Consider the following 24,543-nt stretch of genomic DNA (forward strand, 5'->3'; position numbering starts at 1 on the left):
CTCTTTCATATCTTCTTTCTCTCCACGTTTCCCTCCTCAGTACCTGTGCAAAGCTGAGACTCTGGACGTCTACTCCGTTGATCTTCATGATGGCATCCCCTGGCTGTAGGGAGGAGCACTGCCTCCTATCCCAGACCCTCTTGACCAGGGCCAGCCTGCCTCCCTGTCCCCCGGCCGTCACACTGAAGCCCATATCTCCTCCCCTCTCACATTGAGCCAGGGCTACAGGCACCAGCTCCCCTCCACCTCCAACCCCACCTCCTCCGACCCCACCTCCGCTGCACCGGCTCATCAACCCCGGAGACGAGATGCTGCTGTGACTGCCACTGCCACTGGTGTTGCCATGGAAGCCGATTTGTGGGCTGTCAGGGGTGGGAGGGGGTCTCAGCAGGGAAGCCTGGGGCCTGATGAGGCGGGAGTATACCCCTCCGCCTGGGGAGGATGAAAGGCGGGGTCTCCCTGACTGGGGCATGGGCTGTCTGGACACAGGGAGTGTGGAGGAGTTGGACAGGTCACTCTCTGACAGGTCACTTTTAGAGGTTCTGTAGCGCACGGGTTGAGGGGGGGTAGAGAGGGAGTTATTGTTGTGGTTACGGATCATGGATGCCCTGCAGAGAAAGAAAAGAGACAGAAAGATAGTCAGTGTTCTCCATGAAAGTAAAATACAGTTGAAGTTGGAAGTTTACATACACTTAGGTTAGAGTCATTAAAACTTGTTTTTCAACCACTCCACAAATGTCTTGTTAACAAACTACAGTTTTGGCAAGTCGATTAGGACATCTACTTTGTGCATGACACAAGTAATTTTTCCAACAATTGTTTACAGACAGATTATTTCACTTATAATTCACTGTATCACAATTTCAGTGGGTCAGAAGTTTACATACATTAAGTTGACTGTGCCTTGGAAAATTCCAGAAAATGATGTCATGGATTTAGAAGCTTCTGATAGGCTAATTGACACCAATTGAGTCAATTGGAGGTGTACCTGTGGATGTGTTTCAAGGCCTACCTTCAAACTCAGTGCCTCTTTGCTTGACATCATGGGAAAATCTAAAGAAATCAGCCAAGACCTCAGAAAATAATTGTAGACCTCCACAAGTCTGGTTCATCCTTGGGAGCAATTTCCAAACACCTGAAGGTACCACGTTCATCTGTACAAACAATAGTACGCAAGTATAAACACCATGGGACCACGCAGCCGTCATACCTCTGAGGAAGGAGAAGCGTTCTGTCTCCTAGAGATGAACGTACTTTGGTGCGAAAAGTGCAAATCAATCCCAGAACAATAGCAAAGGACATTGTGAAGATGCTGGAGGAAACAGGTACAAAAGTATCTATATCCACAGTAAAAGGAGTCCTATATCGACATAACCTGAAAGGCTGCTCAGCAAGGAAGAAGCCACTGCTCCAAAACCGTCATAAAAAACCCAGACTACGGTTTGCAACTGCACATGGGGACAAAGATCGTACTTTTTGGAGAAATGTCCTCTGGTCTGATGAAACAAAAATAGAACTGTTTGGCCATAATGACCATCGTTATGTTTGGAGGAAAAAGGGGGAGGCTTGCAAGCCGAAGAACACCATCCCAACTGTGAAGCACGGGGGTGGCAGCATCATGTTGTGGGGGTGCATTGCTGCAGGAGGGGCTGGTGTATTTCACAAAATAGATGGCATCATGAGGCTGGAAAATAATGTGGATATATTGAAGCAACATCTCAAGACATCAGTCAGGAAGTTAAAGCTTGGTCGCAAATGGTCTTCCAAATGGACAATGACCCCAAGCATACTTCCAAAGTTGTGGCAAAATGGCTTAAGGACAACAAAGTCAAGGTATTGGAGTGGCCATCACAAAGCCCTGACCTCAATCCCATAGAACATTTGTGGGCAGAACTGAAAAAGCATGTGCGAACAAGGAGGCCTACAAACCTGACTCAGTTATACCAGCTCTGTCAGGAGGAATGGGCCAAATTCACCCAACTTATTGTAGGAAGCTTGTGGAAGGCTACCCGAAACGTTTGACCCAAGGTAAACAATTTAAAGGCAATGCTACCAAATACTAATTGAGTGTATGTAAACTTCTGACCCACTGGGAATGTGATGAAAGAAATAAAAGCTGAAAAAAAAACATTCTCTCTACTATTATTCTGACATTTCACATTCTTAAAATAAAAGACGCCATTGAGATTGACCTAAAACAGGGAATTTTTACTAGGATTAAATATCAGGAATTGTGAAAAACGAGTTCTGTATCTGTAAATTACATTGTGTGTGGGTGTGCGTGTGTGTGTGTCACCTGTGTGAGCCGATGGCTGAGACCACCTCACTGTCACTCTGGGAGTTATCCGGGGCCTGCAGGTGGGCGAGACCCCTCAGGGAGCGGGGTGGGCGGGCCGGGGGTTGGTGACAGTGATGCTGCCTCTGGAACGCCTATTAGTTGGTGTTGTAGGGGAGGTGGAGTCAGATAGGTGACGCCTGGATCGTCTGTAGGAGGGTGGCTCGGCGGAGTGAGCGGGGTGCACACTAGACCGTCTGTATGAGGGTGAATCAAAGGCAGTGGAGTCAGAGAGATGTCCACTGGATATTCTATAAAAGGGTGGTGAAGGGGCCGTGGAGTGAGCGAGGTTTCCACTGGAGTGTCTGTAAGAGGGTGGCAGTCGGGTAGCTGTGGAGGTGGCATTCCCATTGGCATCCAGTCCCGGCCCCACTCCTGGACCCATATAACCCACGTCATGGTGGTGAGAAAGGACGCCATTGAGATTAAGATACTGGGTATGGGTTGGGGCTGTGGATGGGCGGGGGAGGAGCTGGTGTAATGGCTGGGGCTGGGTGGTGGTAGGTGGGAGGAGGGGGTCACAGACATCAGTTGACCCAGGATGGGACTGCTTGAGGCAGCCATCTGGGTTGTAGAGCATGGGGTAGCCCCTCCGGAGGACCACGTCCACACTGTGGCCCACAGGCACTGCCTTCAGCATCTCCACCACCTCTTTATGAGACGTTCCCAGGACACAGACGTCGTTGATGTACACCAGGATATCCGCTGTGGGGACCGAGGGGATGGGTTGAAAGGGTTCTGGTTCAGTTATCCCACAGCATTAGTATACCTTTAAAGCCTACATATAGAACATCACATCATCTATTTGCAAATTGTTTGAGGGACATTGTAGTTCTAGTTCATAAATGCTATGCTATTTTTTGTGTTGGTATGTGTGAAATGTAATCTTACCAACTAATCCCTCTATATCCCAACCTTCTAAAATGCTCAACTCTGGGTGCTTGTGACAGGTGTCACAGTCTGTATTAGTGGGTGTTTAGTGTGTGTTAGTGTGCACATACAGTATGCACGTGTGTTGCTGGATGTGATGATAGCTAGATTATGGCATGCATGCCATTAGGATTAGGGATTGATTGAGATCTACTACAGAAAAATCACACCACTATAATCCAGAGAGAGAGAGAGAGAGAGAGAGAGAGAGATAGATAGATAGATAGATAGATAGATAGATAGATAGATAGATAGATAGATAGATAGATAGATAGATAGATAGATAGATAGATAGATAGATAGATAGATAGATAGATAGATAGATAGATAGATAGATAGATAGATAGATAGATAGATAGATAGATAGATAGATAGATAGATAGATGATAGATAGATAGATAGATAGATAGATAGATAGATAGTCACATGCTTTTTACAGTATAACAATACTAAATATAGTGTTTACATTCTAGTGAGTATCGTAACAACAACAAAAAGAATGTGATTCTGTGGGCTGACATCTCTGAGCAAAGTTACAAAGAGAGATGGAATATTCTCAAACTGCCTAAACAAGCCACATTTAAACCAGGTTAAAAAACCCAGACCAAGGTCAAGTAGTGAGGAGAGAGAGTTTACAGGAGTCCATTTTCACAGTCTGCAAGTATTCAACAGTGTGTAGCTAATAGCTTTAAAAAATGTTTTGCCTATTAAACATCTGGCTTTAACGCTCAATAATCCACAGTTCAATCTGTTGCAAACATAAATCCAAGACTAATTTCTGTTTAACTGACAATTACATTTACGAGGAATCCGGCTTTAACACTCAATATTGTAATGTCAACATTGGCAAAGTTATGATACCCTTAAAGAAGCAAAATGTAACATATTCCTAGGAAGGAATATCAAAGACTTACATTTACAAGTGTAAAACTTTTCAAAAATGATAATAATATTGTCCCCTCCCTCCCTCCTACCTGTGTTGAGAGTTCCAGGTCCCCCTGGTGTGACGCTGTAGACCTGGAGGAACTCCCGGGCTCTGCTGCCCCCCACAATGTTGAAACCAAACCCCCCGGGACCTTTAGAGAGACATATGTGGATAGAGAAACCCCTCAGCTCCCCTGGCTGGTCTGTGAACCCTGGTACTGAGAAAACGAGATGGAGGGATGGAAAGAGAGTGGGAAAAGATACAGGAAGGAGTGAAAAGTGCAAAGAAGAGAGGGAGAGCGACAAAGAGGTTTTGTGCAATTGGAAGGTAAAGAGGAAATAAAGGTCACCAAGAAGAGGTTGAGAGAAAGACAGAGAGACAGAGAGAGACTGCACCCTGTATGTGTGTGAATGAGTGAACTGTTTAGAATGTGCCGTTCAGAGCTGAGTTGAGACGCACAACACTGAAAACTGAAAACTGAAAACTCATGGCCAGATGGCACTTAGTGCAAAACGTTTAGAAATAAATAGACATGCAGGCAAAGGTTTTTTTCCTCCCTGTCATAATGGCCCACAGAGAAGATTCAAACCCCTTGAAAAGGAAATAAACTCTCTGCCTGATCTGTATCACCTCCTGCTGGTTAAAACAGTGAACTGCAACCCACTAAGATTTTGACCAGCTTCACCCATGATATTCTGGCAGATGGGGCTCTAATTGCTATAATCAGCTATATTGGTCAAACGTTGTTGTATTAGGTTGTTTTATCTGTGAATCACATGACACAATTATGATGGAAGGTTGTCAGTGTCATGCCCAACACATGGTCTCTGTCATCCACTGCAGAACAGACCTGTGCCAGTGGTTCCTCCTAGCTTGCTGTTATGGGGTTAGGGATTAATCACTACACAGTATCTCAATTCTACTAAAAGCTCATTTCATTTCATTTCAATGTATTAACAGGCTCACTGTGCCTATGGTCATATAGTTCCCGTCTTATTAACGTACAGTGCATCATTAGGCAGCCCAATGGTTAAACGCTCCAGCACTGTTTCCATAATTATAGAGTGGGAGAGAGCTCACATTCATTCTTGTCGAGCGTCGTTTCTCTGCTGCTCTGAGCACGAGGATCCTGCCAGCTGGTAGTCTTGGAGTAATGGCTAAAAGAGAGTGACAGACAGGCCACCTCAAAGTCACCAATCAACCACCACCATGGTGATGCTATATAACAGTATTTACAAGCCAACACCTTTAAGATATAGAGGAACTTAATCCTGGACCAGAAACAACCTAAAACATACAAGAGAGCAGTCTATCCACATAGAACAGAATAGAATAGTCACTTTCTTTCTTTTTTATTTATTTCTGTAAAGTGTGGTGTGACCTTGTTAAATGCACTTTGAATAAATTGGGATATGATTCACTCACTCTATGTAGAAAGGCTCTCCTGAGTTGCTGAAGGCCTCCTTCCAGTTTTTAGACATCACTGCTGGCACCCTGGCACTGGTGCTGCCATGACCGTTCTCCATGGCGCTGCCATACCCTCTTGACCGGCAGGGGGACAGGGAGGTGGGATGGGCATTGCTGATACCCGCTGATCCACCTGGAACGTCAATGAAGATGACAGGCAAAACACTGAAAACGAGTGTTTGACACATTATTAAAGTTGTTCTCAGCTTACACTCAGTGAAAATAGAACCCTTGAATAATCTCTGGAATCATGGAAATTGTCTACACTGAACTTAGTTTACAGCTAGCTTTAAATCCACATTTCCAAATCCAGACCCATTGAGTCTAGTGTAAAAAGAATAAGCAAAAAAGCAAGGCATGCATTCCATACATTACAGTACAGCACAGGGTCTATGTAAACAGCTTTTGCTCAACCCTCCTGTCCTTTAGAATGTACTAAGCGTGGGAGGATGTGGCCTGCTGCATAACCAGAGCTGCAGTCAGAGCCAGCCCAGCCAACACTCCGTTCAGCACCACATAGCCAGGCGATAGAAGACTCAGCAGCACAGGTCAGGAACATAGACAACTCCCTGTTCCCTGCCTGCCACACAGCCTTCCTTTGGTCAGCTTGACCCTCCTCTGGAGCAAGTCCAGCGATCGATGTGGCCACAGCCCCACATAGAGCCAGGAGCATACTAATCATGCTAATCATTGATTAATTTGGCCATCAAAGACTCTGAGGTACAGAAGGACAATGCAGTATTTACAGTCTTTACAGTAGCTGCAGGCCACCATACCTGGCACACATTTTGAAAACTTAAAATCACAAAAAGGTTTCAAATTTAAACAATTTACTACAACTACTGTTACTACTACTACTTACACTATGCTTACTATGACTGCTACTACTAACACGTATTAACACTATATATGACTGTAGTAAATTGGTCACCCATATAGTCTTACGGGGGAGCGGCCTGTCTTTGGTAAACCTGCCTGACAGGCCAGAGACCTCCTCGCTATTCTCCTCTTCCTCTGTTGCTTTCTCCAGGTTGCTAAGCGACTTGCTGCGTGTCCGGAAGTTCCGAAGCAGGTTGCAGTGTTCCTGGTAGGTGATGGGAGGGCTCTCTGGACCGATGTGTACTGGCCGTGGGGTGCCGTAGTAGTTCCCTGAGAGAGAGCAGGAGGAGGAGGTGTAAGAGAAAGTGAGTGAATAAGCCACAACGTTATTGTTAGAATCATATTTGTACTGTTGGTCCTTGGTGCCAAGAAAGAATGTGGAAAAGAGAAAGAAAAAATATGATTGCGAAAAGGGTAAGAGGTAAAGCAATTCAGCGTAGAGATGGAGATCCCAAACACACATCTGAAAAGGCTATCATTATACGAAATATAGAAAATACAGTCAATCCTAAATATTATGATGGAAGTGTTCCAGTGCAGTGCATATATCACATAGATTATCATCCACCCTTAGGATCAGTAAAGTCTACTCTATTTTCCCCTTCAATTCTATCCTTCTGTTGTGGTAGCTATAATACAAATCAAATTACTTAAATGTATTCCTCCAGCTCATGCAGTCAGATCAGGGTAAGGAGATAAGGGGAAACATTAGATTGCTGTTGTACTCGGGGGGTGTCTTTTTAATCAGAGAAAGCAGTCCAACTCTAACCCTCCTGGGGTGGAGAGACTGAGACCTGTTCAAGACCTGGTGTCATTAACTACATGGAAATAATAAGGCTACCTCTGAGAAAATGTTTCTATCTACCATGCATGAGAGCACCAGCAGTTCCGGAAGACTGTGTGATATCTCTCTCCTGAGTAAGACCTTTACCTTTAACAGGTTAACATTCACAAGTCCGCGTGGCCAGACAGATTACCAGGACGCGTACTAAGAGCATGCACTGACCAGCTCGCGGGTGTCTTCACTGACATTTTCAACCTCTCCCTGACACCGTCTGTAATATGTGCATGTTTCAAGCAGACCACCATAGTCCCTGTGCCCAAGAATTACAAGGTAACCTGTCTAAATGACTATTGCCCCGCAGCACTCACATCGGTGCAATGAAATGCTTTGAAAGGCTGGTCATGGCTCACATCAACACCATCATCCCAGACACCCTGGACCCACTCCAATTCGCAAACCGCCCTAACAGATCAACGGATGACGAAATCTCTATTGCACTCCACACTACCCTCTCCCACCTGGACAAGATGAACATCTACAGTATGTGATAATGCTGTTCATTGACACCAAGCTCATCACTAAGCTCAGGACCCTGGGACTGAACACCTCCCTCTGCAACTGGATCCTGGACTTCCTGACAGGCTTCCTCCAGGTAGTGAGGGTAAGCAACAACACACCCCGTGTTGACCCTCGTGTTGACCCTCAACACGGGGCCCCTCAGGGATGCGTGCTTAGTCCCCTCCTGTACTCCCTGTTCACCTACGACCGCGTGGCCGCACATGACTCCAACACCATCGTTAAGTTTGCTGACGACAAGGCAGTGGTAGGCCTGATCACCGATAACGAGGAGACTGCCTATAAAGAGGATGTCAGTGACCTGACAGTGTCGTGGTAGGACAACAACCTCTCCCTCAACGTGGGCAAAACAAAGGAACTGATCGTGGACTACAGGAAATGGAGGGCCAAGCACGCCCCCATCCACATCGACAAGTTTGAGTTTGAGTTTATTTGTATTTTTACAGGGACAGTACACATGAATCAACGTTTCAGTAAAAGTGGCGGTTTTAGCCAGCCAGCTAATTTTCAACCGCAGTCCCTGGGCAGGTTATTAAAAACAATTACAATAACAATACAGACAATCAATGAGCAGTGAGGCTGTAGTGGAGCGGGTCTAGAGCTTCAAATTCCTTGGTGTCCACATCACTAAAGAATTAACATGATCCACACACACCATCACAGTCATGAGGCTGAAAAGATTTGGCATGGGCCCACAGATCCTCAAACAGTTGTACAGCTGCAGCATTGAGAGCATGTTGATTGGCTGCATCACCGCTTGGTATGGCAACTCTTGGCATCCAACAGCAAGGCGCTACAGAGGGTACTGCGTACGACCCAGTTCATCACTGGGCTCTAGCTCCCTGCCATCCAGGACCTCTATACCAGATGGGGTCAGAGGAAGGCCCTAAAAATTGTCAAAGACTCCAGCCCCCAAGTCATAGACTGTTCTCTCTGCTACCGCACAGAAAGCGGTACCGATGCACCAAGACTGGAACCAACAGGACCCTAAACAGCTTCCACCTCCAAGCCATAAGACTACTAAATAGTTAACCAAAGAGCTACCCGGACTATCTAGATTGACCCTTTTTGCACTAACTCTTTTGACTCATCAAATACACCGCTGCTACTTTTTATCATCTATCCTGTTGCCTAGTCACTTTACCCCTACCTATATGTACATAAACTCAGCAAAAAAAGAACGTCCTCTCACTGTCAACTGCGTTTATTTTCAGCAAACTTAACATCTGTAAATATTTGTATGAACATAACAAGATTCAACAACTGAGACTAAACTGAACAAGTTCCACAGACATGTGACTAACAGACATTTACATTACATTTACGTCATTTAGCAGATGCTCTTATCCAGAGCGACTTACAAATTGGGGGTTAGAAGGATTACTTAATCCTATCCCAGGTATTCCTTAAAGAGGTGGGGTTTCAGGTGTCTCCGGAAGGTGGTGATTGACTCCGCTGTCCTGGCGTCGTGAGGGCGCTTATTCCACCATTGGGGTGCCAGAGCAGCGAACAGTTTTGACTGGGCTGAGCGGGAACTGTGCTTCCGCAGAGGTAGGGAGGCGAGCAGGCCAGAGGTGGATGAACGCAGTGCCCTTCTTTGGGTGTAGGGACTGATCAGAGCCTAAAGGTACGGAGTTGCCGTTCCCCTCACAGCTCCGTAGGCAAGCACCATGGTCTTGTAGCAGATGCGAGCTTCAACTGGAAGCCAGTGGAGTGTGCGGAGGAGCGGGGTGACGTGAGAGAACTTGGGAAGGTTGAACACCAGACGGGCTGCGGCGTTCTGGATGAGTTGTAGGGGTTTGATGGCACAGGCAGGGAGCCCCGCCAACAGCGAGTTGCAGTAATCCAGACGGGAGATGACAAGTGCCTGGATTAGGACCTGCGCCGCTTCCTGTGTGAGGAAGGGTCGTACTCTGAGAATGTTGTAGAGCATGAACCTACAGGATCGGGTCACCGCCTTGATGTTAGCGGAGAATGACAGGGTGTTGTCCAGGGTCACGCCAAGGCTCTTAGCACTCTGGGAGGAGGACACAATGGAGTTGTCAACCGTGATGGCGAGATCATGGAACGGGCAGTCCTTCCCCGGGAGGAAGAGCAGCTCCGTCTTGCCGAGGTTCAGCTTGAGGTGGTGATCCGTCATCCACACTGATATGTCTGCCAGACATGCAGAGATGCGATTCGCCACCTGGTTATCAGAAGGGGAAAGGAGAAGATTAATTGTGTGTCGTCTGCGTAGCAATGATAGGAGAGACCATGTGAGGATATGACAGAGCCAAATGACTTGGTGTATAGCGAGAATAGGAGAGGGCCTAGAACTGAGCCCTGGGGGACACCAGGGCTCATTCACTCGCCATGCCACCTGGTAGGAGCGACCTGTCAGGTAGGACGCAATCCAAGAGTGAGCCGCGCCGGAGATGCCCAACTCGGAGAGGGTGGAGAGGAGGATCTGATGGTTCACAGTATCAAAGGCAGCAGATAGGTCTAGAATAATGAGAGCAGAGGAGAGAGAGTTTGCTTTAGCAGTGCGGAGAGCCTCCGTGACACAGAGAAGAGAAGTCTCAGTTGAATGACCAGTCTTGAAACCTGACTGATTTGGATCAAGAAGGTAATTCTGAGAGAGATAGCAAAAGAGCTGGCCAAGGACGGCACGCTCAAGAGTTTTGGAGAGGGAAGAAAGAAGGGATACTGGTCTGTAGTTGTTGACATCGGAGGGATCGAGTGTAGGTTTTTTGAGAAGGGGTGCAACTCTCGCTCTCTTGAAGACGGAAGGGACGTAACCAACGGTCAAGGATGAGTTGATGAGCGAGGTGAGGTAAGGGAGAAGGTCTCCGGAAATGGTCTGGAGAAGAGAGGAGGGGATAGGGTCAAGCGGGCAGGTTGTTGGGCGGCACAAGTCGCAAGATTTCATCTGCAGAGAGAGGGGAGAAAGAGGTCAAAGCATAGGGTAGGGCAATGTGAGCAGGACCAGCGGTGTCGTTTGACTTAACAAACGAGGATCGGATGTCGTCAACCTTCTTTTCAAAATGGTTGACAAAGTCATCCGCAGAGAGGGAAGAGGGGGGGAGGGGGAGGAGGATTCAGGAGGGAGGAGAAGGTGGCAAAGAGGTCCCTAGGGTTAGAGGCAGATGCTTGGAATTTAGAGTGGTAGAAAGTGGCTTTAGCAGCAGAAACAGAGGAAGAAAATGTGGAGAGGAGGGAGTGAAAAGATGCCAGGTCCGCAGGGAGGCTAGTTTTCCTCCATTTCCACTCGGCTGCCCGGAGTGTGTCCTGAACAAAGGGAGGGGTCAAAATCAAAAGTAACAGTCAGTATCTGGTGTGGCCACCAGCTGCATTAAGTACTGCAGTGCATCTCCTCCTCATGGACTGTACCAGATTTTCCAGTTCTTGCTGTGAGATGTTACCCCACTCTTCCACCAAGGCACCTGCAAGTTCCCGGACATTTCTGGGGGGAATGGCCCTAGCCCTCCAATCCAACAGGTCCCAGACGTGCTCAATGAGATTGAGATCCGGGCTCTTCGCTGGCCATGGCAGTACACTGACATTCCTGTCTCGCAGGAAATCACGCACAGAACGAGCAGTATGGCTGGTGGCATTGGTCATGCTGGAGGGTCATGTCAGGATGAGCCTGCAGGAAGGGTACCACATGAGGGAGGAGGATGTCTTCCCTGTAACGCACAGCGTTGAGATTGCCTGCAATGACAACAAGCTCAGTCCGATGATGCTGTGACACACAGCCCCTGACCATGACGGACCCTCCACCTCCAAATCGATCCCGCTCCAGAGTACAGGCCTCGGGGTGTAACGCTTATTCCTTTGACGATGAACGCGAATCCGACCATCACCCCTGGTGAGACAAAACCGCGACTCGTCAGTGAAGAGCACTTTTTGCCAGTCCTGTCTGGTCCAGCGACAGTGGGTTTGTGCCCATAGGCGATGTTGTTGCCGGTGATGTCTGGTGAGGACCTGCCTTACAACAGGCCTACAAGCCCTCAGTCCAGCCTCTCTCAGCCTATTGCGGACAGTCTGAGCACTGATGGAGGGATTGTGCGTTCCTGGTGTAACTCGGGCAGTTGTTGATGCCATCCTGTACCTATCTCGCAGGTGTGATGTTCGGATGTACCGATCCTGTGCAGATGTTGTTACATGTGGTCTGCCACTGCGAGGACGATCAGCTGTCCGTCCTGTCTCCTTGTAGCGCCGTCTTAGGCATCTCACAGTACGGACATTGCAATTTATTTCCCTGGCCACATCTGCAGTCCTCATGCCTCCTTGCAGCATGCCTAAGGCACGTTCATGCAGATGAGCAGGGACCCTGGGTATCTTTCTTTTGGTGTTTTTCAGAGTCAGTAGAAAGGCCTCTTTAGTGTCCTAAGTTTTCATAACTGTGACCTTAATTGCCTACTGTCTGTAAGCTGTTAGTGTCTTAACGACCGTTCCACAGGTGCATTTTCATTAATTGTTTATGGTTCATTGAACAAGCATGGGAAACAGTGTTTAAACCCCTTACAATGAAGATCTGTAAAGTTATTTTGATTTTTACGAATTATCTTTGAAAGACAGGGTCCTGAAAAAGGGACGTTTATTTTTTATCTACCTCAATTACCTCGTACCCCTGAACATCGACTTGGTACTGGTACCCCGTGTATATAGCCAAGTTATCGTTACTCATTGTATACTTATTCCTTGTGTTATTCTTTTTCTATTTTTCTCTCTACATTGTTGGGAAGGGCCCTAAGTAACAATTTCACTGTTAGTCTACACTTGTTTACGAAGCATGTGATGAATAACATTTAATTTGATTTGTATGAGTGACATTCACCAGCCATGAGACTGCCTGGTAAGTGAGGCTGTGTGTATTGGTTTGTGGGTTGTGGGTTAGTACTCTAACCCTATACTGTAAATAAACTATCATCATTATCTATCTGCAATATACAGTATACAACTTATAGTGCATTGATCACGAAAGAATGTATGTGAAATGACAATGCATTTGAGGCCAGAGAGAGATGACTGAGTGAATGAATACCAACCTGGGCCTCTTCTCTGCTCACCTTTGAATTTGCCGCTCTCCAGCAGCGCTGCTGACTCCTCCAGAGAGAAGAACTCTTCTATGGAGACAAAGTTGTAGTCCACCCCAGATATCTCCCCATCACGGGGCAGTCTGGTCGTGCCTGGAGAGGGGCAGATGAATCCAGACAAACAGAGCGTTACACATCCCAGTCTGTCTCCACAGTTCACTGTTACAACCTAATACATTAATATACTCCTAATGAAATTAAACAAAGTATTGAAACTGATACTGTATATAGCATTTGCAACTAGGATATGTAGACTCCAGCATTTCATATTCTTTTATAAAGATGAAAGGGAGGTAGGTTCATTATTAAATGAACGCTTATTTGTGAGTTGCATGTTACTTGTCAGCATGTGTGCAATTTGCTTGTAAACCTTTCTAATCTGTCCGAAATGATTCCTTTCCAAACACAGTGGCATGTATTCATGGATGCCAAGCGAAACCAGGCTTCCCCAAAAGATTGACCAATGCATTAAAAAATATATATACTGTATAATTTATGTTTCATCTCACTATGTTTCAGAATTTTCCTTCATTTCACAAGAGGCTGAATGTACAGTATCTCACTGGAGAAAGCATCCGAGCGAGCAAAACAGTGCCCCTCTGTCTCTGTATGTGTAACCCATCTATCTGATGCTGTCAAGTCAAAAATAGTATAATATTGTTGCTGCCTGTAGCATTGAATGCAAGGGAAGCTAGCGGGCATTTGGCCTCCCTTGATAAAAAAATATATAAAATAATAACCAATCAACATTGAGCTAAACTGAGTGAGCTCAACTGCGAATGGTCTTGGAGCTCAAAAAAAGGAAAGCTAGTTTGGATTTACACCAATCACATCACAACAAAAGCCAAACGTAATTTACAGAAAAAACGAATTGTTGCATCTCATTCTGTTGTCCTCCGGTGGCTAGCTAGCAAAATTGGCCCTTTCCTAAATTAGCCATGGACGGAGATAGGGATCTGGATTTGAGGTTTTACTTAATAATCCGTACTGGCCAATGATTATAACAGAGATTCTGATTCAACCATAAATTCATACTTTGTGCCTCTGGCCTGAGAGGATAGAAGTTCAATATGTAGCTTGATGTAGTAGGCTGATGTTATTAACTAGCTAGCTCATCGTTGCCCACGAAAGGAAGTTAGGCTAGCGAGCAAGCATTTTAGTCAGGACAACAAAAACTGAAAGCATGTAGCCTACTGTATGGCAGAGTCATAGACCGTTTCAGCAACATTAACGAGAAGAGGAAGGTGAGTCAACATGTTTTTTCTACTTGCACGCACGCACGCACGCACACACACACACACACACACACACACACACACAGAATCAGTAGTCTACCATGGAGAGACAGATCATATTTAGCTTAAGTTGATTGGACTAAATTGTTTTTGGTGTATTTTAATTGTCACTGTATTAGACTAAGCATACGTGATTTAATGATGTTGAAATGTTGAAGTTGAAATGCTTCTGGAATAGTGGAGGAAGCTCCTGTTTTCTTTGCGACTTGCTGTAACTCTGTGGTTCTAAATGAATGTTGTTTAGTAGTCCAAAAATGTCGTAAACATTAACTTGCTTGACCATGCTGTAGGTCATGTAACTGTTTGTTACATGCAATATGCTTTGTGGACAGATGTTGCTCTCCGGTTTTGTGATGAAACAAAGGTATGATTGAATTTATTCTACCACTGTGTCTTCTTATTGTCTCGGCCTTTAGGCCTATATATCACGGTGGCAAGGCATATGAACTGACAGATTATAGAACAAACAACGCAATTAACACCGTTTTTAATATAGCTTTTTTTCCTGGTTTGGCTTCCCCAGTACTGTACCCACACGTCGGTACTGTCCAAACAGCAAGCGAAGGTCAAATCCTTGTCCTTCTCCTTCTCCTGGAGGAACACACATGGCAGTGTGGGGCCAGTAGGAGGACAAACCCAGTTACTCCATAAAACATATGATTAATGCACTGCCGTCTCACCATCAGGGAGGGCACAGCACTCCACACTACAATGACACACACAGGCAGGAGAGAGCACACGGACGCACACACTCACACACACAGATCACACACTCACACACACACCTATCCTTTTTATACCCTGAGAGCCTGTTAATAGGTCCCAATCAGCAACAGAAGATGAGGCTCTGTCTGTAATGAAAATTTCTGATAGCAAATCTGATAGCAAAAGTGTGTGTACGTGCGTGCATGCGTGTGTGTGCGTGTGTGCCTGCGTGTGCATGTGTGCATGCGTGTGTGTGTGAAGGATGGGGCTGGGAATCATTACCCATGCCCTTCTCTGAGATATATATGACAAGTCAGCAGGAGATAGCTGGGATTATTGACATATTCCTCCATGCGTCTCCCTTCAGGCCCCCCCACTGATCCCACTGGGCCAGGCAGACAGACAGAGGGAGGGAGAGAGATAGCAGGAGTGTTAGTAGAGGGGTAATTAAACACCAAGACACAACTGTCAGTCAAAGACAGGCCATGATCAACCCCAGAACTGGACATCACGTAACCAAATGGAAAATAATGTAAATAATCCAGTACAAGTGCTTTTTTTCCCATCTCTGAGTCATTTAGAATTCATGGAGGTCTTCCCTGACTTTGAATCATCCTATGTAAAGTCAAGGGCAGATACCATATACCAATGCACTGATGATGCCTCTAGGGGCGGGGTGGGAGGATAAAGGCATATGTACAAACAGTTCCTAGAAGAGCGCATCATACAGTATCTAGTTCCCAAATGAATAATGATAACGTTGTGTGTGTGTCATTTATACATTTAAATTTTAGTCATTTAGCAGACGCTCTTATCCAGAGCGACTTACAGTAGTGAATGCATACATTTGATACATAAAAAAATAAATAAATTGTACTGGCCCCCGTGGGAATCGAACCCACAACCCTGGCGTTGCACACACCATGCTGGCATTCCAAACACCATGCTCTACCAACTGAGCCACAGGGAAGCCATAACAACCCATAGAGACATTAGGTAGCCAGCTATCTACTGCCCGCCCTTCCCCCGACACAACCACACGCCTGCTTTTCATTTAATTCTGCCGCTAAATTATTGATAAATGACCTGTGTTTACTTAATTCTGTTCAGCATTTCATAAGAGCATTGCCCTGCTCTTATGAAAGTCACTTAGTAAACATTTTCCTTGCCAGTGGCAACAGAATGCAGAGTACAGTAGAGTACACAGTGTGTTTTAAATGGTGAGAAGTGCAAATCAAAATCAAAATCAATAAATGTTCAGGTCCCCTATGAACAAAATTAAATACAGTGATGCTATGCACACTCACTTCACTGTTCAAATAGAAATTAACACATTTGTTAAACATATCTTTCAAAAAAGTATTCCAAACATGTAATACTTATTTGAAAAGGCAATACATCAAATTTGAATATAATATGATGTGACTTCACACTATAAGGTCACTGTTGACTACATTTACTCACCATTCACTCCATTCTGTGATCTACAGTTGGTATTTAGCTTCATTTAACTCAACAGTTTTAAGTTAGTATAAATAACGTAATGTCAGGAGCAACACAGCTCCTGAAGGGGGTGACACTGAGCGACTGTTGCACTCTACTCCTTAGGCTGAAGTTTTAGTCATAAGCACTATGTATTCTTCCACCATGAAAAACAATACCACTACGTCTCAAACCAAGCATGGGAGGTATAAGGTCCAATAAAATAGAGTCAGTTGCGTTGACTTGCTTACTTGTGTTTTTGCACGTGGGCAAACTTGGACGGGTTTAAACGTTGTTCCAATGTTTGTCTGTGTCATTAGCCTATAGGAGAGAGAGCAGCAGCAACATCGTACTGTGTCATCCATCTCCTGCAGATCAGAGGATTACACAGCCACAGGCTGAGCTTGCTGCCTCGCTGTCACTCCAACTTAGAGCCAGGCAGGAAGTTGTGTCACAAGTCTATCGCCACATGACTCTACCACCATAAATGCTGAGTATATTTATAGTACAGATGCTAAAAATGTATAGACTAGGATCAAACTGATCCACCATCCTCCACCCCCATCTAGCTAATTAGAAACTGGATAAATGGAATTGTTATGTAAAATGGCTTGGAGAATGTGTGCCTGTTTAATGTGTATTTTTTATGTCACGTTGTTCAAAGCTCAAAAGCACAGAATGTCTTGTTTTCTTACGTATTCTTGGGAGTGACCTGCGTCTTGCTCTTTCAACGGATCAGAGCGACACGTAGTCGAAGGGCTGACTGGTCTGGCAGACTGTTCCACATGACCTACTTCCTGGCTAAACGAGAGATTAGCATCAAACTCCCCATCGCTGCTGGGCTGGCCAGGCTACGGCCGGCCAGGGTGGTCTGTGCCCAGCCAGACAGACTAATGACTGTGTAAGAGAGACAACATGACACAAGCCAAACCTATCAGACAGATATTACACCAGTCACTTCACAGAAATCCACACCATAGTCCTTTCCAGTCCACTCTCACTGTGACATCATTCAGGCCCTTAGCGAATGGATTATTAAGACAGAAACAGATGCTCTATACTATATACCCAAGAGACTTTGACAAATGTTTTGGATAACTTTAAGTGTAAAAATAGATTAAAACACATCTGAAATAAAGAGAAAAGGGAATATGTTACCAAAGAAGAAGGAGAGACCAGACATATGTCTCTGTGAAATAGCATAATGACAGAAAAAGGCACCGATACAGGCCGGAGAGTATTCTAAACCATACAGACAGTAGCCATGGAAATGTTCTAGGGAATACTCCTCCTATCACCTAAACTTGTAATGGTTGGCTGATGAAGCCAGGGTAACAACTACATTTTAAAATCTACTCAACACATCTACCATTTGCATACATTGTCACAGAGATGTGGCAAAAACAGCTTCCCCGGGCTCTGATTGTGATTGCACACCAATTAACACGGTTCTCATGGTGACAGCCATGCAGGTCTAAATCAAAATGAATGTGTTAGATAAGGAACTTGTTGAAGTGATGAAATGTTGAGACGTGATGTCCAGCATAGGTAATGAGCATCAAGATACTAATTCCTATTTCCATTATGAAATGGAAACCTATAATGGAATGACATGTTTCAGCTACAGGGGGCTTACAAGGTACACATACAGGAGCACAGCTATTAGAGTCCCAGTGGATTTAGAAGGCAGAGCTGCAAGGGACTTAAAGGGGACTTGCAGGTTGCAGCAACAGGGGACCGTGACGGGGCACACCTACAGGGAGAGGTAGAGGGAGAGGTAGAGAGCACAGCTAGAGGGAGAGGGAGAGGGAGAGGGAGAGGGAGAGGGAGAGGGAGAGGTAGAGAGCACAGCTAGAGGGAGAGGTAGAGAGCACAGCTAGAGGGAGCGGTAGAGAGCACAGCTAGAAGGAGAGGTAGACAGCACAGCTAGAAGGAGAGGTAGACAGCACAACTAGAGAGAGAGAGGTAGACAGCACAGCTAGAGAGAGAGGAGAGAGAGAGAGAGAGAGAGCATAGAGAGAGAGAGAGCACAGCTAGAGAGAGAGAACACAGCTAGAGAGAGAGGTAGAGAGCACAGCAACATGGGACTTACATGGCACTGCTCTGAGGTAGAGGTTCTCCCGGATGACCTGCTGAAGCTGGCTGTCCATGGATCCTGGAGTAAAACACTTACTCAGATACAACCTGAGGTCCTTACACAATACAGAGCCTGAGAGGGAGAGAGAGGAGAGAGAAAAAGAAAGAGGGGGGAGAGAGAAGCGGAAGGAGACGAAGACGTACAGAAAGAAATTGCAATATTAGCTCAACAGTCAAAAACTGACGAAATGTCTAAATATTTGTATACCCCGTCAAAAAGGGAGTGACAGCCCAAGCTAACATTCCCAAATAGAAATGAGACTGTATCGCTACAGTAGGTTTAATCTCCTCTTATATCATTCCTACCCCTATCTAAAACACAATACACTCCTAGAAAAACATTTGCTACTGTATCTAGAACCTAAAGGGAACCTAACATGTAGGACCCTTTCCACAGAGGGTTCTACATGGAACCAAAAAGGGTTTCTACGTGAAACCAAAAAGGGTTATTTTATGGGGACAGCCAAAGTACCCTTTATGACTACTTTTTTCTAAGTGTAATGTCGTGTGTGTAGGTGGCAGGGAAGTCAGGTGCAGGAGAATCAAACTTGGTATAAATGGAGTATTTTAATAACGTTGCTAAAACTCCAAAACCAAAGTACCTAATAAATAAAAGTGGGTACAAGAACCCTTCGCGCACCAATCCATAATACACGAGCATATGCACAAACAATCTCTGACAAGGACATGAGGAGAAACAGAGGGTTAAATACGCAACATGTAATGAATGGGATTGGAACCAGGCGTGTAGGAAGACAAGACAAAACCAATGGAAAATGAAAAATTGATCAATGATGGCTAGAAGACCGGTGACGTCGACCGCCGAGCACCGCCCGAACAAGGAGAGGCGTCGACTTCAGCAGAAGTCGTGACACTAAGAGTGTACATTTCCTTCTAAACACTTGATCAGCCATCCAGAGTACATAATATGGCATTTCCCAGCCTCTCATGCATAAAGTAATAACACAGAGGCAGTGCTATAAAACACAACAGTGTGGTGCTGTCACACAGCAGGCTGGGCTAATGGTCAGGCACTTATTCCACTCTCTGATCTATTCATTTCATCTCAAGTGCTTTATGGCCTCTGATGACAGGTCAGTTGGTGTTATGGATGGCCTGAATACGTCTTCCTGCTTGTCACACTGACGGACGACCCCCCTGCTCCTGCTGCTGCTGCTCCCCACCCCCTGGAATCTAGCCTGGCCCAGATATGAGTATGATATGATATTAAAACATCACTGTAATAAAACGTTATTAGCATAGGCAGTCTCCTACACACACGCATGACCCGCCACATATGGTCAGTATGACGTGCAGCTTTCTGGGAGTAATAATGAGAGGCTTTTACTGGCATTGTGTAACAGCTGTCCAGCATTGTGCTTTATTATGAATATAAAAAATACATCAGACTAATGATGTGGCATAGACTGTAAGTAAAATGAACTAGAGTGCTTGCTTTCAAATTGCCATGTTGTTTTCACAGAAACAACAGAATGCCCTAGACAAAAACACATATGATGAACATCCATGACCAATGCATCACCACAAAGTGTTTCCCTACACTGTACTTCTGCTCTCAAGGTTGTCATAAACCGTAATTATGTGTCTGTCTGTCAAAAACATTAACAGTGTTGGTACCTTTAATCCTCTTGTGTCACAATGGAGGGATCATTTACCACACTTATTTACTCTCTGTAACGGCGTTGGTAGTCGTGATTAGGAATGAGGCGCAGGAAGCAACGAGCACAGGGAGTGTTGTTCTTTTAATAACACTTTGAGAAAGAAAATCAAAGTTCCCAAACACAGGGGAATAAATAAAGTGTGACAATGCCAAGCCGAACATGAACAAGACAGTCGGAAACAACAATTAATCCCGCACGAAAAGGAGCGGGCCAGCTAACCTAAATAGCCCTTCTAATGGCTAATTTACTACAGGTGTGTAAAATAAAAAAAAGGGAAAAGCAAAGGGAATCGGTGGCAGCTAATAGACCGGTGACGACGACCGCCGAGCGCCACCCGAGCAGGAGAGGGCGCCACCGTCGGTGGGAATCGTGACACTCTCACATCATATCATTAGTGTTATAAAGCCTGACAACAGAATGGAGTCCCTGATGGCGTGAACTGTGGAGGAGAAGGTGGAGGAGGAATAGTGGCAAAGGATGGGGAGGAGGAGTGGGAGGAGGGAGAGGAGGAGGGGAAGGGGGAGGAGGAATAGTGGGAAAGGATGGGGAGGAGGAGTGGGAGGAGGGAGAGGAGGAGGGGAAGGGGGAGGAGGAATAGTGGGAAAGGATGGGGAGGAGGAGTGGGAGGAGGGAGAGGAGGAGGGGAAGGGGGAGGAGGAATAGTGGGAAAGGATGGGGAGGAGGGAGAGGAGGAGGGGAAGGGGGAGGAGGAATAGTGGGAAAGGATGGGGAGGAGGAGTGGGAGGAGGGAGAGGAGGAGGGGAAGGGGGAGGAGGAGTAGTCCTACAGTACAGGCAGTACAGCAGCACCATACAGCTCAGCCCATCCATCACTGTCCACAGTTCATGCAGTCAGAATACCCAGGGAGAGAGGTTTACCTGGCTGCCTGGCTCACAGAATGATTATGGATATACCAGTGGCATAGGGACCAGGAGTAAAGGGCCCCATTTACAGTACTGCTGGCGATTCAGACGTTAATCTACCCCAGCAAGGCCATGGGGGAGCCTCGGTCAGGTGATATAGCGGTGACATATTGCTCTGTTCAGACCTAACAAAGACATCCCCCCCCTATAAATATCAAGGCTCCTCCAGGGTGACAGACAACTGTATCGTCACATGCACACAGCCCTCTCTGGACTCTATCATGTGTCATCGGGAATTATAACACTTCCCTCCCAGGGCCAAACTCAGACCCAATGTTTTGTGATCTCCGGGCAAATTGAAAGGAACTTCAACACCAGAATGTTAAAAGTGTGTCAAGTTAGTTTTTTCAGTAACAGTGATTATTCAGCAATGTTTGGACAACCACTTGGGTAAAGTGTTATTCTATGAGTTGCCTGAGCAATGCAGTGTGACCAATCCCATAGTGTTGTCATGTGAAGGAGGAGTTGAGGTTTACAATGCTGTTATACATGTACTGTATAAGATGTTTGAATATGCAACAGACATGAAAAAACAATTCCCCCTCAGACAAAGTCTATAACTCAATTTGGTTAAATCGGTTTAAGAGATAGAGGAAGCAGCAGCATTCACAATGTGTCCCCAGACCAAGGAGTAAGTTACCACACTGAGCCTTACAGCACCTGGTGAGACGGTCTTGATGCGGATGGGATGGAGGCAGGAGTGAAGGACTCCCCGGACATCTCCTAGTGTCATCCCTAACACAGGGGTTCCCCCAATCTCAAGGATTACGTCGCCCACTGTGAGCCCGCCTCCAGGGGCTGCTGTGACGAATGGGAACTCTCCATAGTCGGCTCCACCGCCCACTGCCACGCCCAGATCCCCCGAGGAACCAACCAGGGGGATGAAGCTATCCTGGACCTTGGAGTGCCAGTGCAGCTTCCTCGCGGCTGCCTTAGACATGGCAAATGAGCTGAGGAGGGGAGAGGGCGAAGGGGGGGTGGGCAGGATGAGAGAGAGATCTAAACATTTCAAGCAGACAACCTAAGAAAATTAACAACAATGACAAATGGCTTGATGAAGAATGGAAAAAAACCTAAGAAAGAAATTGAGAAACCTATCCACTGAGCCTATGCCTTCACTATGGTGAATCAGTAAAACAATACAGAAATACACTACGGAAAAAGAAGGAACAGCATGTCAGAAATCAGCTAAATGTAGTTGAAGAATCCATAGAATCTAACCACTTCTGGGAAAATTGGAAAACTCTAAACAAACAACAAAACAAAGAGTTATCTATCCAAAACAGAGATGAATGGATAAACCACTTCTCCAGTCTTTTTGGCTCTATAACAAAGAACAAATAGCAAAAACATATACATGATCAAATACAAATCTTAGAATCAACTATTAAAGACTACCAGAACCCACTGGATTCTCCAATTACACTGAATGAACTACAGGACAAAATACAAACCCTCCAACCCAAAAACCACTGTGGGGTTGATGGTATCCTAAATTAAATGATAAAATATACAGACCACAAATTCCAATTGGCTATACTAAAACTCTTTAACATCATCCTTAGCTCTGGCATCTTCCCCAATATTTAGAACCAAGGACTGATCACCCCAATCCACAACAGTGGAGACTAATTTGACCCCAATAACTATCGTTGGATATGCGTCAACAGCAACATTGGAAAAATCCTCTGCATTATCATTAACAGCAGACTCGTACATTTCCTCAGCAAAAACAATGTACTGAGCAAATGTCAAATTGGTTTTTACCAAATTACCGTACGACAGACCAGGTTTTCACCCTGCACACCCTAATTGACAAACTAACCAAAACAAAGACAAAGTCTTCTCATGCTTTGTTGATTTCCAAAAATCTTTCGACCATATTTGGAATGAGAGTCTGCTATACAAATTGATGGAAAGTGGTGTTGGGGGGAAAAACATACAACATTATAAAATCCATGTACATAAACAACATGTGTGCAGTTAAAATTGGCAAAAAAACATATATTTCTTTCCACAGGGTCAGGGGGTGAGACAGGGATGCAGCTTAAGCCCCACCCTCTTCAACAAATCAAATCAAATCAAATTGTATTTGTCACATATACATGGTTAGCAGATGTTAATGCGAGTGTAGTGAAATGCTTGTGCTTCTAGTTCCGACCTATGCAGTAATATCTAACAAGTAATCTAACCTAACAATTTCACAACAACTACCTTATACACACAAGTGTAAAGGAATCAATAAGAATATGTATACTACTGTAAGTCGCTCTGGATAAGAGCGTCTGCTAAATGACTCAAATGTAAATGTAAATGTAAATGTACATAAAAATATATGAATAAGCGATGGCCGAACGGCATAGGCAAGATACAGTAGATGGTATAGAGTACAGTATATACATATGAGATGAGTAATGTAGGGTATGTAAACATTATATAAAGTGGCATTGTTTAAAGTGGCTAGTGATACATTTATTACATACATTTTTCATTATTAAAGTGGCTAGAGATGAGTCAGTATTTTGGCAGCAGCCACTCAACGTTAGTGATGGCTGTTTAACAGTCTGATGGCCTTGAGATAGAAGCTGTTTTTCAGTCTCTCGGTCCCCGCTTTGATGCACCTGTACTGACCTCGCCTTCTGGATGATAGCGGGGTGAACAGGCAGTGGCTCGGGTGGTTGTTGTCCTTGATGATCTTTTTGGCCTTCCTGTGACATCGGGTGGTGTAGGTGTCCTGGAGAGCAGGTAGTTTGCCCCCGGTGATGCGTTGTGCAGACCTCACTACCCTCTGGAGAGCCTTACGGTTGTGGGCGGAGCAGTTGCCGTACCAGGCGGTGGTGATACAGCCCGACAGGATGCTTTCGATTGTGCATCTGTAAAAGTTTGTGAGTGTTTTTGGTGACAAGCCGAATTTCTTCAGGCTCCTGAGGTTGAAGAGGCACTGCTGCGCCTTCTTCACCACGCTGTCTGTGTGGGTGGACCATTTCAGTTGGTCCGTGATGTGTACGCCGAGGAACTTAAAACTTTCCACCTTCTCCACTACTGTCCTGTCGATGTGGATAGGGGGCTGCTCCCTCTGCTGTTTCCTGACATCCACGATCATCTCCTTTGTTTTGTTGACATTGAGGTTATTTTCCTGACCCCACACTCCGAGGGCCCTCACCCTGTAGGCCATCTCGTCGTTGTTGGTAATCAATCCTACCACTATAGTGTCGTCTGCAAACTTGATGATTGAGTTGGAGGCGTGCATGGCCACGCAGTCATGGGTGAACAGGGATTACAGGAGAGGGCTGAGAACGCACACTTGTGGGGCCCCAGTGTTGAGGATCAGCTGGGTGGAGATGTT

The 24,543-nt window shown here is 45.5% G+C and overlaps 1 protein-coding gene and 1 non-coding gene across 2 annotated transcripts in view; both read right to left on the bottom strand.

The window, feature by feature from the left end:
- LOC106572438 (membrane-associated guanylate kinase, WW and PDZ domain-containing protein 3) overlaps window positions 1-22,140 on the bottom strand; it is a 39,351-nt gene extending 17,211 nt beyond the window's left edge. Inside the window, exons 1-10 of the mRNA XM_045696102.1 lie at window positions 21,858-22,140; window positions 18,549-18,665; window positions 12,948-13,067; window positions 6,507-6,806; window positions 5,616-5,790; window positions 5,271-5,347; window positions 4,240-4,407; window positions 2,862-3,040; window positions 2,297-2,430; window positions 44-608 (exon numbers count right to left, since the gene is read on the bottom strand). Coding sequence (XP_045552058.1) covers window positions 44-608; window positions 2,297-2,430; window positions 2,862-3,040; window positions 4,240-4,407; window positions 5,271-5,347; window positions 5,616-5,790; window positions 6,507-6,806; window positions 12,948-13,067; window positions 18,549-18,665; window positions 21,858-22,137 — 2,115 coding nt within the window. The 5' untranslated portion in view covers window positions 22,138-22,140. The remainder of the gene's footprint in view (window positions 1-43; window positions 609-2,296; window positions 2,431-2,861; window positions 3,041-4,239; window positions 4,408-5,270; window positions 5,348-5,615; window positions 5,791-6,506; window positions 6,807-12,947; window positions 13,068-18,548; window positions 18,666-21,857) is intronic.
- On the bottom strand, window positions 15,852-15,947 carry trnap-ugg (transfer RNA proline (anticodon UGG)). Its single transcript has 2 exons — window positions 15,908-15,947; window positions 15,852-15,887 (listed from the first exon to the last, which is right to left on the bottom strand). It is a non-coding gene; the product is annotated as a tRNA-Pro (tRNA).
- Window positions 22,141-24,543: the final 2,403 nt, after the last annotated feature.

Source organism: Salmo salar, chromosome ssa15, assembly GCF_905237065.1.
Source record: "Salmo salar chromosome ssa15, Ssal_v3.1, whole genome shotgun sequence".
In the NCBI taxonomy this organism is placed as follows: domain Eukaryota; kingdom Metazoa; phylum Chordata; class Actinopteri; order Salmoniformes; family Salmonidae; genus Salmo; species Salmo salar.